Source organism: Eretmochelys imbricata, chromosome 9 (assembly GCF_965152235.1).
Source record: "Eretmochelys imbricata isolate rEreImb1 chromosome 9, rEreImb1.hap1, whole genome shotgun sequence".
Taxonomy (NCBI): Eukaryota; Metazoa; Chordata; order Testudines; family Cheloniidae; genus Eretmochelys; species Eretmochelys imbricata.
In genome coordinates this window covers 24,562,964-24,581,467 of record NC_135580.1, presented here as the reverse complement: position 1 = coordinate 24,581,467, position 18,504 = coordinate 24,562,964, and the positions used below count along the sequence as shown (strand labels likewise).

The following is an 18,504-nucleotide window of genomic DNA, read 5'->3' as shown; positions in this document are numbered from 1 at the left end:
ACACTGACTCTTGGCCGTAACGGATGGTTCTTAATCTCTGCTAATAATCCTTTGAAGGTGTTGTGTAACTCACGTATTTTACTAAGCTTTGGGAACTTCATGGACATTAGTCATCCATAACAAAAACTTGCAGCAGCCTCACTCGAAGCACCAGGAGAGAGAAAGTGTCAATAACCTTGGTGGAAGGAGAGAAGTATTGTGTGTTAAGATGTAGAGGATTTTCTAGAAGAGAGAGAAACCATTTTATCTTACAAATGGTGTGTAAGGGACTGATGAAAATATACAATAGCATAACAAAGGGGATTCTTCTTTATATTGCAGCGTTTTAAACACAGAGGGTAAAAACCTGGCCCCATTAAAATCAATGGCAAAAATCCCATTGACTTCAGTGGGCCAGGATTTCAACCTGATCAGCTATTTGTAGGATCAGGCCTTTAGTTATCACTGATATTGATCATTTAAAAACTCCTCATGACTTCTGGTGTTTGTCTTTTCATACGCAGCCTATCAGCTAAAATTAGAGTTGGGCCCAAAACAAAATCCAAGATCTGAACCTCTGCCCCTCCTCTCCAAAACTTTGGGAAAGTTCAGATCTGAACTCTGCAGTTCAGGTCCATCTCTAGTTAAAAAGCAAATCTAAGTAAAACAGTTTGAATAATTGGTGCTTTCAGTTTTATAGAACTCCTGCCTTGGAATTCTGTGATTCAGTCAGTCTAATCTTCGACATTAAGTCAGGGGACAAGGGGCTGAACTCATCCCTGGTTGAAGTGCATTGACTTCAGTAGGCTTACTCCAGGATATATCTGGCCTAATAAGTCTTGTACTCTCACTTATCTAAATGTGGTCATTTTAAATATTTAATATAGAAAAAAACTATTTCAAAATACTGATGGAACTTTGGTTCAGGTCTATCCCAGGTTGGTACAACCCAAAGTTGTTTATGTGATAGCTTCTCAGTGGCCATTGTGAAGTGGGTTGGTGGTCTTGGTACTTTTTTTAGATGGCAAGTATCTGTCAGTCACCACTGCATTCGAAACTAATTTGCATTCTACCAAGGACTGAATGAGCCATGGACTGAACTCCTCTGTCATCCCTAGAGGCACTCCTTCTGAGTGGGAGTTGTCATATTGGCAGGACCATATGGGGAAGCTCACATTACTGTGATCTGTCTGGTGGATCCATAGAAGACTTCAGTCTCCAAGGCTGTCAACCCAGCATATTTCATAAGTGATAAATTCACTAAAAATCAACACAAATGGAAAACCTCTCTTCAGTAAATGTTAGGAATCAGATAGAGTTGAATGGAAAATGATGGGGTTTTAGTATCCTATGAAATTTATTGGAGAATTATATCCCTGCTATAGAATTTTATAGGAAGGTTAAAAAAATTAAGAACTATATCCTTTCTATATTACATTCCATAGAGTTACAGATGAATATCTATAGGACCCTATTACATTTCTATTGGTTTCATCTCTATTAACTGTAAAAGTTTCTTTTCCTGCAGGAAAGAAATTTCCCTTAACACAGGTGAAAGGGATGTTGATATAAATCTATATTCTGGCTCTTCTTGCAATAGTGCACAGATATCGTGTGCATATTACTCGGGCTTGTTTTACTGTGGCTTGTAGCAGCTGCATGAGACTAGGTCAGGTCATTATGTCTATCACAAATGGGCCATGTCCTTATTTCCTAAGCAAGACTCCGTAATGTTCCTCCCTACAAAACATCATCTCAGAAGGTTTGTGGGATAGCCAGAACTAAAGTAGACTGGGGTTCTGTTGTGATTATTGGGCCAACAGATTTACCCTAAATTCAACTGTGAAAAGTATAGGAAAGTTCATAAGATGTCACAATAGCCTATGACTTTTTGCCTGCCTGAGAATTAATCATGCAAAATAAGTGAAGTTTTTTCAATAAATCAATGCTATGAACAGGTGCCAGAAAACCAGGCAGAAAAATTGAATTAGCCCAAAGAAAAATGGCCTTTTGACCATAGTAAAGGGCTATGGTGAGATCATACTTTGTAAACAAGAAAATGTGAGAATGAAGTCACCTATGCCAAGTTTGGCTTTATGGAAATGAATTTAACTTAACTCCTTTTGGGGGGTCTTAAAAAGAGGCATTGGGAAAAAAAGAAGAATCTTCGTCCCCCCAGTGCATCCCCCAACCTGCCAGAACTGCAACTCATCTCGACTCATTTCAGCTCCTTCAACCTGAAGTCATGAGGAGCAGATCAGGCCAAGGGACTTTCTTCCTGAGAGGAAAGCAGGCTGGCCGTTGGTCTTGTTTAAGGAACTTTGGTTTTCAACTATGAGTGCTGAAAGTCAGCATATTATCCTGGGACCAACATTGCTAAGACAACAACAGTGCATATCACATTATCATGACATCCAGTACTCGGCCTGGCAGTGGGGATATCTAATTGCCTGCACCGCAGAGGCACATAAGATCCTGTATTGTTTTCCCTTCCCTTTTTGAGTTGCTTTTGCCACTGCCCCCCTCTCCCTCTCTTCCTATTCTATCTCTCACTCTCTTGGCTTTTCATCGAATCCCAACATCAGCTACGCTGCATTCATCCAAGCCTGTCTTGTCTAAGGAGAAAGGATCCAAAGAGATGACATCCTTGACCAGAACATGAACCAGAGTCCAAGCAGTAGGTGTCATGCTCAACTTGCCAGCCAAAGCATCTACTCCAGTGGTCCGGTATTCAAAAAAACATCATTGACAGCCATATTTCTCCCACCTTTTCTATCCTGTCTCTCGTCCACCGTGTGTCTATGTTGAAAACAGGAAAAATGAATGCCCGTCGCACATCAGGACTGAGAGTAAAATTAACTTTCTTTTTCATCAAAGGTTGTTAAAAAAAAAAAAAAAAAAGAGACTGATATTTTAACTCCAAAAGGAGAGAGACTTTGACAGGGTCTAACTAAATTTGTTTTGCATGATCACTAAACCACAGTTTTAATATAAATTCTTGTTTTAATTCTGTGCTCCTTTTTTGTGTGTTTAATCAATAAACTTTCATCTTGAATGAATGCTTTTGGGAGTTTGCCAAGTAACCGAGTAAAACCAAGGCCTTTGTAGAAAATAACCATGACCCTATTGCTGTTAAATGTTAGAGTGAAAGAGTTTACAAACACCTTTAACTCTGTAGGCCTTTGAGGTCAATATCAGTTCTCCACCTGCCCCCAGATTTTCAGGTGTGCATTTATATGCAAGCCTAGCCAGACCTTGGGCCTATATGGTGTGTGTGGAAGAGTGCAGTGCAGTGCTGCATAAAACTTCCACCATCATTTCCCATCAAGCAATAGCAATGACCCCAAGAGGACCAGTATTTCCTCTCTGCAAAGTGTGTGATTCATGATTTCCTTCAATCTAGGGAGCAGAGTCCAAAGGGCACTCCTAAACCTGGACTCCAGCATGCTGACTTGTGCATGAGCTTATCTTTACAGGCAGGAAAAGTTGCCATTGATTTCAATAGGATTATTCAGGTGTGTGAAGTTATTTGTGCAGGGTTAGGACTGTGATTGCAGCTTGCTACCCATCAAGTTTTCATCTGAAACGCCATATTTTAAAAACATTTTTAGTGGTGTGTTTGGTGTCAGATTGTAAGTACCATTGTGGCAGGTTTGAGTCTATTTTGAATAAGTTAAGAAAAAATACCCAGTCTTGAAATGTCCTGCTGACACAACACTCCTACCCTGCTCCATTTGTGATTCTAATTTTTCAGTGCTTAGGAATTCATCCTAAGTCTCTGAATTTTGTTCTTCTGGGAGCACATTTTCTGAGTCTCGATTAAAAAACAAATCAAGTTTATATTCTATAATATTGTAGATATTCTATACAGTATGTATCATTTAAATATTTTATATATTGTATCCTCAGTTCAGGACACACTGAAATGGTAGATATGTCTTACTTCCTCTCATATTCTGATGCACAGGTGGGCAGGAATACATGGTCAATATTTCCAGAAGGTGAGTAGTGATTTTTGGGGGCCCAACCTGAGACTCCATACAGTATGAGAGGAGCTCAGCACTTTCTGAAAATCAGGCCTTTTTAAGATGTCATAAGCTGGGCACTGAAAATCAAGGCACCCAAAATCATTAGTCAATTTAAAAAATCCCATCCATGTATTCCTTGGGGATCCTATCATAACCACACTGACTTCTGGGGATTACACTCCATCTGAGACATGAAATTAAGTTTCTAGGAAAGGGGTGCCTCTAGGGGCTGAAGAAATTTGATTCCTCCTGATATTGGGCAGCTCTGTTAGCTGGACCACTGAGCCAGCCCACTTTACATTTCACAATCCATTTTGGTCAAAAACCAATTAACCATATAACTAACTGGGGCTGGCTGTGGTTGCTTTAAAACAATTGTTTTCCTTTAGAAAACCGGGAGAGTCTGAACTGCTGGTTCCTCTCCATCCCTCCTTTTTGCTGGCCAGGGCTCTGTGCTTCATTGCAGCTGCTCTCCATTGAAGCACTTGGTGCTTTCAGAGGAGCGCAGCAGTGATTTGGAAATGCAGCACTGTATTTTAATAGTCCGTTAAAATTACAACAGTGCACAATCAATTCACCGCTGCAGTGCTGCCATTCACTTCAACTGGAAAGCAGCCGAAACCAAGCAATTTCCTTAAAATCAGTCCAGTTTGTCTTCCAATCTCCTGCACAAAGAGCAAAAGAATAGTGCAGATGTGCAAAAGTCAGACATGCTCCTAAGTCTCCCTTATTAAACAATTGTAGGTCCAGGGGATGTTACAAGCAGCTGTAGTTCATCTCACACCACATTCTGTCTCCTTTGGGAACTGCAAAATGTATATCAAAGTCCAATGTCAGCTGCAAAAACTGCACGGTGTATTTTGCAGAAAGAAAACTGTTACTTCAGATGTGTTGTACAAACATGTACGCCGTACAAACAGCCTTGGCCATAGCTGCTGTTATTGCTTTGTACCTAATAAGACGAACAGGGCTATACAATTCCTCTTTACTAGAAGCAGCAAGGAGTCACGTGACCTTCATAACAGCCTTTAGAATGGCTAGGCTTGTCAGCCGGCCTTAATGACTGAGGGAAAGGAAAGAACTAAGCAGGGCTTGTGGAATTGTTGTTTTTATTAGATATATTTCCTGCAGTCTAGCTGTTGTTGAAAACTCACACAATCGCCATGTTTAAGCAACATCATTGTGTTAGAAACCAACAATGGCAATTACATTCAGTGCTACTTCCTCACCTAGATACTGTATTGCAGCATATCCGAGGGTCATTCTCTGCTCAGTATATATGTATAACTACTACAAATGCCCATGGGAAATTCTCCTCTCAGGTGTAATTCCTACCCCTCCTCCACACGTACTGGGGTTCTAGATGGCGTGCAACCCATGTGTTTCTCGGGTAGTTGTGCAAGAGACCCTCTGCAGTAGGGAACAGAACTCTGCAGCAGCTCAGCAGCCTGTAGGGGAGGATTCTTTCCCCCACTTCCCTGCAGAGAATCCGAGCACACGTGCTGGGTATTCGGGCTGAATGCTGACTGCCACTCCTTCAGTAACACTGGTGAAAATCCAGGGAAGCTTCACTGCCTTCAGTAGAATTATGTTGGATTTAAACCTGTGAAACTGAGAACAGAATTTAGCCCTTTGCTTTTTGCCTGTAACAACTTATGTTGGCTTAAGAGCAGTGCCCAGGCACAATGGGACGATTTAAGGACACAGCCTTAAATCAGCCTCAATTCCATTGATTTTTGGTATGTGCTGCGCTGCATTCCCCCATCCCAAGCCACAGATGAGGCCCTAACATACCATAGTCACCATTAGGAACACTTCCCACTTAGTTCTGAGTGCAAGTCAAGGTGTTAAGACTGTTCCATAAAGCCCTGTTTGGTTAATGTCCCAGCTACCTGAGACTGCCTCTCCACTCATGCTTCTGTCACTTTTGAAATCAGCTGAGATGCTCCTTCAGCCCCTAGATTTGAATATCTGTGGGACGGAGTCAGGGCCCTCTGGATGGTGGGCCTTTGGCTCTGGAACTTGCTTCCCCTACTATCTGTCACAAACTGCCTTCTGGCCTCCTTTTGTCTGAATGTAGTATGGGGAGATCTGGGGTTTCACACTGGTTTCTACGTGAGTCAGTAAATTCTATTGCATTTGTACATGCACTGAGTGACTCTGACTAGAGCACTATATAGCTAAAAATAAATAAATACACTTGGGGATATATCTGACCTTTGGATAACAGGGTTTTAATTAACTCTGGTTCAGATAATCACGTTTTGACCAAAGGTCCACAGCCCTGCTCCTTGGGGCAGATGGTGAGTAGCATGTCAGGCATGCTGGGGATTGTTTCTGCAGCCACTTGACTAATCGTATGTCTCTGGCTTCCCTAAGGTTGCTGAACAGCTAATGACAATCGCTTATGAGAGTGGAGTAAATCTGTTTGATACAGCGGAGGTGTACGCAGCTGGAAAGTAAGTGTGTGTGTGTGTGTGGCTCAAGGTGTTGGAGTGTTCTACGCAGCCAAGTTTCACTTTGTTTAACTACTGTACCTACTTATTCACCGCCAACCTAACTCAGCCTTTAAACAAATGCAACTACAGAAGTGTATCAGGTTCTATTTTCAGTTACTCTGGTGTAAATCTGGAGTAACTTTTATGGAGTTACTGCAGATCGGCACTAGTGTCATTTAAGGTTTATTTTGACATATGTAAATGTATACTGGGACGCACTGGAGTAGTGCACTAAGACACTTCATAGGAGGATGATCTGCCTTGGATTTTGGGTGTTCCCAGTTTAGTTATGTGTTCAAACTCTAGATTAAACATCCTTGCAAACAAGAGCAAATCACCCAACATGGGGCCTTGCTTGTAGAGGTCTGATGTCCTACTGCTTTGCCAGTGTGAAAGATTGGCTTTAGAAACAGGTAAACCCTGATGTTACATATTCCCCTTTTATGAAATTCAGTTTGATCCCAAGTGCCTTTGTGCCCCCAGCCTCTTAGGAAGTTATTGAACTTCACCCCAGTTTTATCTCGCTAGAGGTTTTGGGGGTCCCCCAAGAACTTAGTAAAATTAGGGTTTAGCGTATACCCAGGGTAACAAAGTGCCACAAACTGTGTGAAAAGCGGGGCTTTTCTTTCATAGTGCTTCTTGTGAAATGTTTTTTCCTCTCCAGTTTTCAGAGTTCGCTGGGTGCTTTTTAAGGTTCTACCATACCATACAATACAATGAGCATAGCTCAGGTTTGCAGACTTTGACAAGTCTTTCAGCAAACCTGGCCCAAGCTCCTGATTTGGCGATTGGATGTGAAAATTTGGCACTCCCCTCCAGGTGAAACACTCACCATGCTGCCGGGGTGATTTCTGCTCTACTCCACACCCTGCCCTTGTCCTACAATGATACCTTAATAAACACCATTTTTCTAAAAAACAAACGCTGCTTATGTGGAACCTCATATTTCCTATGAGAGAGACTGGGATATCTGTGTTCTTTTTTCCTCTTCCACCTCTCAGGCAGGCACCTATCCTCTTGCCAGGAGTAGGGTACTTGGCTGCATTTTTCCCTGTTTCAACTTGAGCAGGGAACAGAGAGGGCTCCATATGCAGGGCCACCTCCTAAAGAGTGCATTAATCACTTCTGCAGGGCCTACAGCCATGGCCATCTTTAAGCTGGGGGCAGAGGATGGGACTTTTTGTCCAGTGTCAGTTATATGTAGTTACATCAATGTCATTGTGCTGGCAAAGAAGAAAGTGGTCCCCTGCCAAAAGCTTTTAAATCAAGTCCTGATTTTTTAGTGGAAGATAATGGGCCAGATCCTCAGCTGGGTAAATCATCCTAACTCCATTTACTTCTGTGCCAGTTTATACCAGCTGAGATGCCAGCTCAGTATCCACACTGAGAAAATAAACAGAGAACCTATTTTGGGTTCCCATTCTCGAAGGAGAGAACTGGATTAGACTAACAAGTCTAAGTGCATTGCTTGTATCTCACATGTAACCTACTCTGTGCATTTCACTATTGATGAATAGAGCCCCTCCCCGGCACATTGGAAAGTTGGTGCTTGTAGCTCCAGCCCCGGAGTTGGTGCCTAGACAAGGAGCCGCGTATTAACTTCTGAAGAGCCGCATGTGCTCCGGAGCCACAGGTTGGCCACCCCTGCTTCAGAGAGAGGGCATTTTCCTGCAGTCTCCACTACAAATAAATCCTCAGTCTGTTCTCTTCTCTCATGGGCTCCCTGATTCTTATAGAAAAACCAGCACTTAAAAGTGCTTTCATCCCCCTGGTTTGTGCTCACTACATTGCTCCCCTTCATTTCACTCTATATTCAGCTCTGTTTCTTGCATGGACAAAATGACCTTCAGCTGACTTTGTGTACACACCCAAAATGTCATGGGCCAGATCCTGGCCTCCATGAAGGTGGCTTTGTACCACTCAGCCTTAAAACTGACTAACTTTAAAAAGAACAAAGCCCTACTTGCAGGGTTGTGTTTTGGATGAACATGCCCTGATGCACAATGGGGCTGAAGGAAGAAAACCCTAACATCAACACATGCTTCAAGGCGATACTGGCAACGTAGTCTCTGCTGGCCATTCTCCCATTTGTGGGTAACAGGCCAACTTCCCTCCTCCACATCCCCCGGTGTAGACCCAGTATAGATGTCACTTGAGCAGTACTCACTCAGGCTGATGCACAGTTTCTCAGCTGCCTGGGTCACCCGCCCAACAGAATGACATTTCTGCAGCATTTGGGCCATATGTGCCCGTGCAAGACAGTTAAGGATTTGGCTTATAATTTTCTGCAATGTGTTTGGTAGACATTCTGTAGCTAAATTGAAACTTCAGTGTGTTTCTGACCAATCACTGTCTGACTTTGTGCTGATGTTTGGAGAGGGGAGAAATGCCATAATTAAAAACAAATCAGTTGACTCACAGTTGACTTTACAAGTGTGACATTTATATTGATTCGGCTTAGCACAGGGCACTGAATTGTTAAATTCCAACTCTCTGCCTCATAAGGACAGTGCAAAAAAGGCACATTCAGGTCAGCAAGGACATGGGGCAATGTGTCAAACAGAAAAAAATAAAGGTTGAATGTGAGCAGATTTTTTTTTATGTTACGTATCAGTGCTTATGGCAGAGACTTCCAATGAATAATTGGTTTCATGATTTACTTTATGTTGAGTGCATTTTTGTCTTTAAAGTATTTTATACTCAAGTGCATTTTTTTCCTCCCCAGGGCTGAGCTGATTCTGGGAAGCATAATCAAAAAGAAGGGCTGGAGGTACTGTATAGATTTTAGAGCCTGCCTGACAATTACTGCAATTGAAGTCAATGGCAAAACTCCCTTTTACTTCAGGGGTAGAAGATCAGGACCACAGAACATATCTGAATTCTTTTGTTTTAAAAAATAGTAGCTTTTTTAACATGTGCTGGATCCGGTAGCTGGTTGGAAAAGCTGGAATAAAAGTCCTAGGCAGAGCTGGTGGCACTTCCTATTACTAAGATTGCCCAATGCTTCCTGTTATGAACCCCTGTTTTCAGTTGTGGTTTATAATTTTGCCAAACTTCGTTTGGGATAAAATTTTCCATAACAGGTGTCTGTCTTGGGCAGAAATTTTTTTGGAAAGATTCAGCCATTTTTGAGAACCGGGTTGGGAAAAAATATGTTGTTTTACTGTTAGGAAAAGTTAGAAAATACCAGAATTCAGGTTTTCTGTGCAACCGTAATTCAGCTCCCTTGGGTGTTACATTATGATACAGTCTTTAATAACATCATTGTCACACTATTTTTTTCCATAGGACCCCTACCTCCTTCAGTGCACAGTATGGACCTGTTCTGGGGATCAATCAGGTTGCTGTGAAGGAGACTTTTGTCTGTATGTCTCCAGCCTCATTTGTTCTAGAAGCTGGAATGTGCAGTGATTGAGGCAGGGGATTGCAGGAAGAGAAAGGATGGGCTCCTGGTTAAGGCAGTTGAATGCTGCTCTGGAAAACTGGAGGGTGTTTTATCCCTACCTTTTCGACAGAGTTTCTATGTGATGCTGGGCAAGTCACTTAAACCAAACTTTTCATAGGTGGTCTCTAATTGTGTGCTCCTCATTTTCTGGGTTCCCGGCTTGAGACTGCTTGACTTTGCAATCTTAGCAATGGGTTTTTTTCCCCATGTAATGTTATATATAAAGAGATAGAAAGCATGATGGGATTTCTTTTTGAATACCTCATATGAGATTAGACCTAATTTAAATGATTCATTCATGTGTGTACACTAGCATGTATTTGTGTAGCTTAAGTGGCATTTACATGATCTTTAAAGATCTCCACTATCTGTCCTGTTCATCCCTTCACTAATGAATGATCCCAATGGCATTCCAATTCTCAACACATCAAATATAAGTATACTTTAGTGGGATGATTATTCAAGAGAGACTCAGTGTGCTGCAGAACAAAGTACAAAGTACAAATAAAAAATCCTGTAGCTGCTCTATATCATTAATCTCTTCAGGATCTATGCAGCATTTTAAGAGTTACTCTAAAACTAAAATAATTTTTATTATCTTAAACAAAAATGGGGAGATTTTCTAAAAGGATGCCTAAGCTGTACACACTGCTACATGTTTTTGCCCCTTTGAATATATTCAACGTAGGCACCTGGGGCACATTTTTAAAGGTATTTAGGTGCCTAACTCCCTAGGGAGTTACAAATCTGTCCCGTAGGGATAAGGTCAGAACCAGTTCTTTTTTAAGTCAGTGGCAGAAATCTCATTGACTTTACCAGGAACAAACCCCTGTTCTTGAAAACTTGCCCCCAAAATGTTCAGGCTTGTTTATGTAGTGGAGCCGTTTTGTTCAACTATACGTTCTGTGTGTGCATATTTAATGGAATTCACTGTCAGCAAGTGTGTCTAATACTTGCTGTGTTATTTTCTTAAGTATTTTAAACTATGAAACATATTTTGTTTAATCTTCCTTGCTGCAGTCCTGCAGCTGATTGAAGTCAGAACAAAATACTGGCCCCTGTTCAGTGTTCATTTAAATCATTGGGAGCCTTTCTATTGATTAATAGCCATGGGTCAGGCCCTTGACCTTGACAAAGATTTTGTTGTATACAGCAAAGTATTTTCCAGCCAATAGATCTTTGTTTTAGTAATACAGTACATTGGAGTTTATAGACAAACTTAGCAAATGGGTCATTCTTTTGGTTTTAATATCTCAAGGTCACTGTATAACAATATTCATACTGCTTCTCATTAAAGTAGTTTCATGACAGTAATTTACATCAGATGCTTTTGGTGACGTTTTCTACACTCTTTTCTCTTGACACAGCAGCATTATTGAAATCGCCAGAATAGTTTGATGTTTTATCATTAACCACTGTGGGTTCTTGTGACACTGTAATGCCTAACTGCTTAGCAGCAGCCACAGGCGGAGCATGTGATTTCATAAATCCCTTATCTGTGAGCTCTAGAATTCAGACTTTAAAACAATGACTAACATGTTTTGTTTTTCTGGAAGAGTTAAATGCTGAACTGAGCATTTTTTCTGATTTTTCTCTCACTACCATCACTTTCACACTAGTTAACTCCATTGATTTCAATGGAGTTGCAGCTGATTTACACAGTTGTGAGAGGAGAATTGGCCCCTAAATCTTAAGGAAAATACTAACTTTGCTTATATCTCAGAGTACAGAAGCTACTTTCCTTATTTATTTTAGGGTCCACATTTTGTTTACAATGTAACAAGGTTGTACTGCATTATTGATCAAACAATGAAAGTTTGATCATCTACGCTTGGACTGGTATAAGAAAGTGTGTATATATAGTTATTCATTAGAAGCAACCAGAACATAGAGCCATAGTTATGCATTGTCCTCCAGGCTAAAGTTAAGAACCTTCAATTGAGAGTCTCCTTTGAAGACAAACCTTATGACTGCTTTAGCTGTAAATAAAAAGAAATTGCCACTTTGGGAGTGGGACAACACCTAAAAAGGGTGGATTTTGTTTTGATCTTTACTCCATATGCCTGTTAAAAACAAAATTGCAACACACTTTCTTTTTTATGTATAGGAGGTCCAGTCTGGTCATAACAACAAAACTCTACTGGGGTGGAAAGTAAGTTTTATAATTGTTTTGTTCCAGATAATACAGTTTAATTCTGCATGGCTTTATCCATTTAAGGCAGGGGTGGGCAAACTTTTTGGCCCAAGGGCCACATTGGGGTTGCAAAACGGTATGGAGGGCTGGGGAGGGAATGCTGTGTCTCCCCAAACAGCCTGGCCCCTGCCACCTATCCTCCCTCTCCCACTTCCTGCCCCCCCTCAGAACCTCCAACCCATCCAACCCCATGCGCTTTTTGTCCCCTAACTGCCCCCCCGGGACCCCACACCCTATCCAACACCCCCTGCTCCCTGTCCCCTGACTGCCCTATCCCCAATCCACACCCCTGCCCCCTGACAGGCCCCCTGGGATTGCCGACCCATCCATCCCTCCCCCACTCCTTGTCCTCTGACAACCCTCTTCCAGGACCCCCATCCCTAACTGCCCCCCCAGGATCCCACCCCCTATCCACCCTCCCCCCCCGCTCCCTCTCCTCCCCGACCCCCCGGGACCCCACCCCCTATCCAATCCCTCCTGCTCCCTGTCTCCTGACCGTCCCCCTGAACCTCTGCCCCATCCAACTGCCCCCTATCCCCTGACTGACCCCCGGGACCTCCTGCCCTCCCCCCATCCCCTTACCCTTACCAGGCTGCTCAGAGCGGCAGGACAGGCTTATTTGAAAGCCTGGGAAGTGGGCGGGCACAAGCCGCGCTGCTTGCATGGCGGCGTGGCTGCAGGGGAGGGGGAACAGCGGGGAGGGGCTGGGAGCGAGCCTCCTGGGCTGGGAGCTCAGGGGCTAGGCAGGACGGTCCCGAGGGCTGGATGTGGCCCGCAGGCCATAGTTTGCCCACCCCTGCTTTAAGGCAACCAAGTTATATACAGGTTAGTGAAATCTCGGGGCTAATTTATTCTCATTTGAAGATGACTTTTAAAGAAGTCAGTGCTCAACAAAGATATTAACCTGGCATTAGACCCTAGCAAATGGTACCAAAAGGAATAACCCCTCTGCACTCTTTTGATGCAAGATAATTCATTTAGATTGTTCAAGTACAGTCTCTTAAACTTCCATTTCCAAAACATGGATGAAATCAGAAGGAGCACAACCAGCATAATACTACACAGGAGGAAAGCTGCCCAACCCTGCCAACATGATAACGTTTTATTTAACACGGTGTTAACTCAAACCCACAGCTCAGGGAGATATTTTTAAGATCACTCCCCGCAGTGAGCTCAGATAAAAAAGACCATCTTGTTTGAGATAAAAATGAGCCATTTATCTCTTAGTGTTGAGCTAAATGAAAGAGAGTTTGCCCTCTGTTGTGGGCTTGAAGCACAAATTTTACTGGTTTCAGAGTAACAGCCATGTTAGTCTGTATTCACAAAAAGAAAAGGAGTACTTGTGGCACCTTAGCGACTAACCAATTTATTTGAGTGATCACTTTAGATAAGCTATTACCAGCAGGAGAGTGGGGTGGGAGGAGATATTTTTTCATGCTTTGTGTGTATATAAAAAGATCTTCTACACTGTCCACAGTATGCATCCGATGAAGTGAGCTGTAGCTCACGAAAGCTTATGCTCAAATAAATTGGTTAGTCTCTAAGGTGCCACAAGTACTCCTTTTCTTTTTGCAAATTTTACTGGCTGAATTTACTTCTGATATGTTACCAGTGTTTGAACTATTGGTTAAATTATTCAAAGAAATTTAACGAGTTTTGCTTTTCAAACTCTGTACAACCTTTCTGTCTGTCTGCCTTCCTTCCAATCTGATCTGCGCAGTGTATTTTGTAACACACTGAAATCAAAGTCTATCAGAATGTCTAAGAAAAAATGTAAAGTTTACTCCGTATCATAATTTATAAAAACTGCAACATGTGGAACTGGGAGGTTTTCTTTGGACATGTTCTATAAAAGAGTAAAATGATTTTGTCATTTCACTGAAGTTATTTATCATAAATTTTGAAGCTGGAGAGAGAGGATATAGGTTTTGGCTTCTCCAGCAGACTCTGGATATAAATAAGAGAATGCTATGCATTTCAGTACTGTAGATTTATAGCAATGGTCTAGTTTTACTTTATTGAGCCATTGCTTTGCTTCAGACTCAAAATATGGTTGATATGTTACAAACACATACAAAATTAAACAGTCTGTAAGAAAGATTATAAAATGTAATATTGCCTCTAAATCTAGTTTAGATTTGAAATATGGGCCACGTAAAATGGATGTAATTTCTTGTAGTTTTTCCTTAGAAGTGAGATGTCTACAGAATATACACTACGCAAAGAGACTGTGTCATTGTTTAACAACTTTGGGCCTGACCCTACAGTCCTTACTCAAGCAAAATTCCTATTGACTCATCCTAATAAGGACTGCGGTATCTCTGAAAGCCCATATTAATTACTTTGTTGCAGTTCATAAAACTGACTGTATGTCTACATTTGAGGGAAAAGCAATTATTCTATTTTATATCTTTTTGGAATAGTTGTCAAAAGGTGGTGTGAACAAGAAAGTTTCAATAAGGTTGTTCTGAAGAGACCAGTTAGGACAGGGGATTGAATCAAATCCTAGTCCACCAAATTTAATTGAAGCTTGTATTGGTTTTTGCTTCATCTTCCAATTAAACTTAATCACTGCATTCTCCCACTTCTAAAAGAATGATACATTGCATGTCAGGTTATACATTATTATAGAAAGGATGAATGTTCCTCGGTTATTATTAATATGAATTTTGTTGCTTCTGGATGCTCTTGTCTCTGGGGTTTGGTTGTTTGTTCTCCAGTGAAGGGTAGCTCTGTTATTTGAGTTCTAATTTTCTCATTTCTCAAACATTCAAAGCTTGTTCTGACTGGAATATAAAATTAGCAAATCTAAGAACATCAGTTCTTTAGAAGTCTTATAATAATAATAATAACACCCACACTAATAGTAATTTTACCTGGTGTATCTTTGCAGAGCTGAAACAGAAAGGGGGCTTTCAAGAAAACACATCATTGAAGGTATGTGCTGTAAATGTGCCTTATCCATTCCAAGAATCCATCTGGCTTAAGGAACACTTTGAATAAGGAAAAAACAAAGATGAGATTCACTCCACTTGCATGAAGCCCAAGTATTCAGACTCAGTGCAGATGGAGTGTGAGGATGAAGAGAGGTGAAATTCACGTCCCAACCTGGGCCAGTGTGCAGAGCTGCTTCTCCAAACTGTGGGCTGGAAAAGCAGTCATAGTCCCTCCATGGTTTTTTGGGCATTGGGACATAAAAGTGGATCCACAGCCCCTCCCCTGTGCTGGCCTCCCCCAAATTGATCTTCCATGCCGGTTCCATTTCTTGATTGGAGATCAGTTTGTGGCAAGCTGGGGCTTCTCAGGCACTCCACTGCAGCTGTTCAGCCAGCCAACCTCTTGTGCAGTCCCAGTTCAGTGCCCTAAGTGGAGCAGAGGGCCTCATGCTAGCTCTCTGCACAAGGGGTGAAGAAATGCAATGCATACAAGAAACTTCAAATACTTTACGTCTTCAACATCTGCTTTTTAATCATTGATTTGTTAAACTTATTCATAAATGATCTGGAGAAAGGGGTAAACAGCGAGGTAGCAAAGTTTGTTGACGATACTAAACTGCTCACGATAGTTAAGACCAAAGCAGACTGTGAAGAACTTCAAAAAGATCTCACAAAACTAAGTGATTGAGCAACAAAATGGCAAATGAAATTTAATGTGGATAAATGTAAAGTAATGCACATTGGAAAAAATAACCCCAATTATACATACAATATGATGGGGGCTAATTTAGCTACAACTAATCAGGAGAAAGATCTTGGAGTCATCATGGATAGTTCTCTGAAGAAGTCCACGCAGGGTACAGTGGAAGTCAAAAGAGCAAACGGGATGTTAGGAATCATTAAAAAAGGGATAGAGAATAAGACGAAGAATATCTTATTGCCCTTATATAAATCCATGGTATGCCCACATCTTGAATACTGCATACAGATGTGGTCTCCTCGTCTCAAAAAAGATATACTGGCACTAGAAAAGGTTCAGAAAAGGGCAACTAAAATGATTAGGGGTTTGGAACGGGTCCCATATGAGGAGAGAGTAAAGAGGCTAGGACTTTTCAGCTTGGAAAAGAGGAGACTAATGGGGGATATGATAGAGGTATATAAAATCATGAGTGGTGTGGAGAAAGTGAATAAGGGAAAGTTATTTACTTGTTCCCATAAGAACTAGGGAGCCACCAAATGAAATTAATGGGCAGCAGCTTTAAAACAAAAGGAAGTTCTTCTTCACTCAGCGCACAGTCATCCTGTGGAACTCCTTGCCTGAGGAGGTTGTGAAGGCTAGGACTATAACAGGGTTTAAAACAGAACTGTATAAATTCATGGAGGTTAAGTCCATTAATGGCTATTAGCCAGGATGGGTAAGGAATGGTGTCCTTACCCTCTGTTTGTCAGAGGGTGGAGATAAATGGCAACAGAGAGATCACTTGATCATTACCTGTTAGGTTCACTCCCTGTGGGGCACCTGGCATTGGCCACTGTTGGTAGACAGGATACTGGGCTGGATGGACCTTTGGTCTGACCCAGTATGGCCATTCTGATGTTCTTATGTTCTTAAACAAATCCATTCAGCAATCTGTGACATATATTATTGTATACAGTTTTTTCAGGTATATTGCTCACCTGAACCCCTCATTAATTACACCACCTATCTCCCAGTATTGCTTGCCTTGTGCAGACTGCTGGAGGTTTAAAACATTGTTCTTGAGAATATGCCGGATCCTATTCTTTATAAAATGAATAGGAGTTCAATGGGATCAGCCCCAATATTTGCATTTGTGAAGTCTGACTGAGTTTTAAATTATCCTGTTGTCGCCTCTTGTTGGCTGTTTACTGACTGGGGATTTTGATCATGCTAGATAAATTTCCTTTCACCTGATCTGTTCAATAAAATGGCAAAAATGACTGGATATGGCAAAAAAGGCTGAAAAGAATCTGTGGTTGTACCGACCTCTTTACTGAAAGAAGAGAAGCATAAAGGAGAGAGGGAGAATTTGAGAGGGGCAGGACCTGAGCACACAAACCGAAACAAAGAACTCCTCTTGGTTTTGTGTATATGAAAAGGTTTAAAATCTGTGGGCAAGCCCCCGGTTGGTGAATGTCAATGTAGCTCCATTGAAGTCTCCGGAGCTCTGACGATTTACACCAGCTGAGGTTCTGACCCATAATCTCTTTTGAAATCTTTCTTTTATTCTCCATTGTTCTTATCATTTGTTCCATTTCTCCTTTGTGTATTCTTCCCATTTCTCCTCTGTATGTGGTACTTCACCTCCTTCTGAATGCCTCTGTTCTCCCCCCGCTCAGTCTAAAAGCGGGGGAGCTCCTCCCTCCCTTCCAGCTAGGAGGGCTTCATATCACTATCAGCACACCACCAAACTGAGCTGTGATTAATCAGGAGGGGCAAGGAGTCCCTGGCATACACCCTGGGAAACCCCAGCAAACTCAGTCCAGCCAGTTGCCACCCCCATCATCTTTTGAGTCTCTCTGGATGGTGGGTGACCTAAGGGGGTGGGGCCAACAGCTGATCTGAATTTATTTAATGTCATTTTTGTATGTAATGTGCATATAGAACACAGAAGAAAATCCAGACTCAGTTCCATCGTATTAAATGTGAGCAGTCTCAGCTGAAAACTTTCTATAGGGAGAATGCAGCTTCTTGGAAAGGTTTATGATTTCATCCAAAATTGACATCTTAAAAGCATTATTGAAGCAGTATTGGAGGCCCTTTGATTTAAAACCCTGAGTACAGACCAAAAAAAGGAAAGTGAATAAGTTAGTAAAAAGAGAAAATTGAGGAAGGGAGTGATTGAGTTAATACCAATAGTTCAGTAGGATGCAAGTCATGGAGAGGAGGAGGTGATAGCATTGCTCTGAGTCACCTTAAAGAAGAATGTTGGAATGCAGAAAAGGAGCTGAAACATGAAATAGACCCAATGGGTTTGGTCAGTTTATGGGACTGAAGTGTGAGAGTAGATGAGATGGCCCGTAGAAGCCAAAAGTTTAAAACCAGCGTCTAAATTTTAATGTGGCCAGGTTTTTGGCTTGCATGCCTCATCCCTTGGATACATGCACATGTCTGGACAGTGCCTTGCACAATGGGAAACCCAGTTGGCTTCTCTGTGCTCCTGCAATATACATGTTTAATAATAATAACACATATTTGTATGTAAAAATTGAGTTTGGACAAATACTTGGTTAATACACAATTATAGGTCCTCAGGTGGTTGAAGTTTCTGCAGATTTGGCTCTCGAGATCTTCCTATACTGCACCAAAATATTAAGGATCAGATTGTGCCAGACAAGCTCAGCCCCATGTTAAGCTCAGTGAGCCTTCTTGCCACTCTGGGGAGAGTGTGTGGGAGGATAGTGC

At 41.7% G+C, this 18,504-nt stretch overlaps 1 protein-coding gene across 5 annotated transcripts in view; it reads left to right on the top strand.

Moving 5' to 3' along the window:
* KCNAB1 (potassium voltage-gated channel subfamily A regulatory beta subunit 1) overlaps positions 1–18,504 on the top strand; it is a 228,393-nt gene that overhangs the window by 168,056 nt on the left and 41,833 nt on the right. For all 5 annotated transcript variants that reach the window (XM_077826229.1, XM_077826226.1, XM_077826227.1 and 2 more), the window contains exons 4-7: positions 6,387–6,466; positions 9,231–9,275; positions 12,058–12,102; positions 15,038–15,081. In XM_077826229.1, the coding sequence (XP_077682355.1) occupies positions 6,387–6,466; positions 9,231–9,275; positions 12,058–12,102; positions 15,038–15,081 (214 nt within the window). The remainder of the gene's footprint in view (positions 1–6,386; positions 6,467–9,230; positions 9,276–12,057; positions 12,103–15,037; positions 15,082–18,504) is intronic.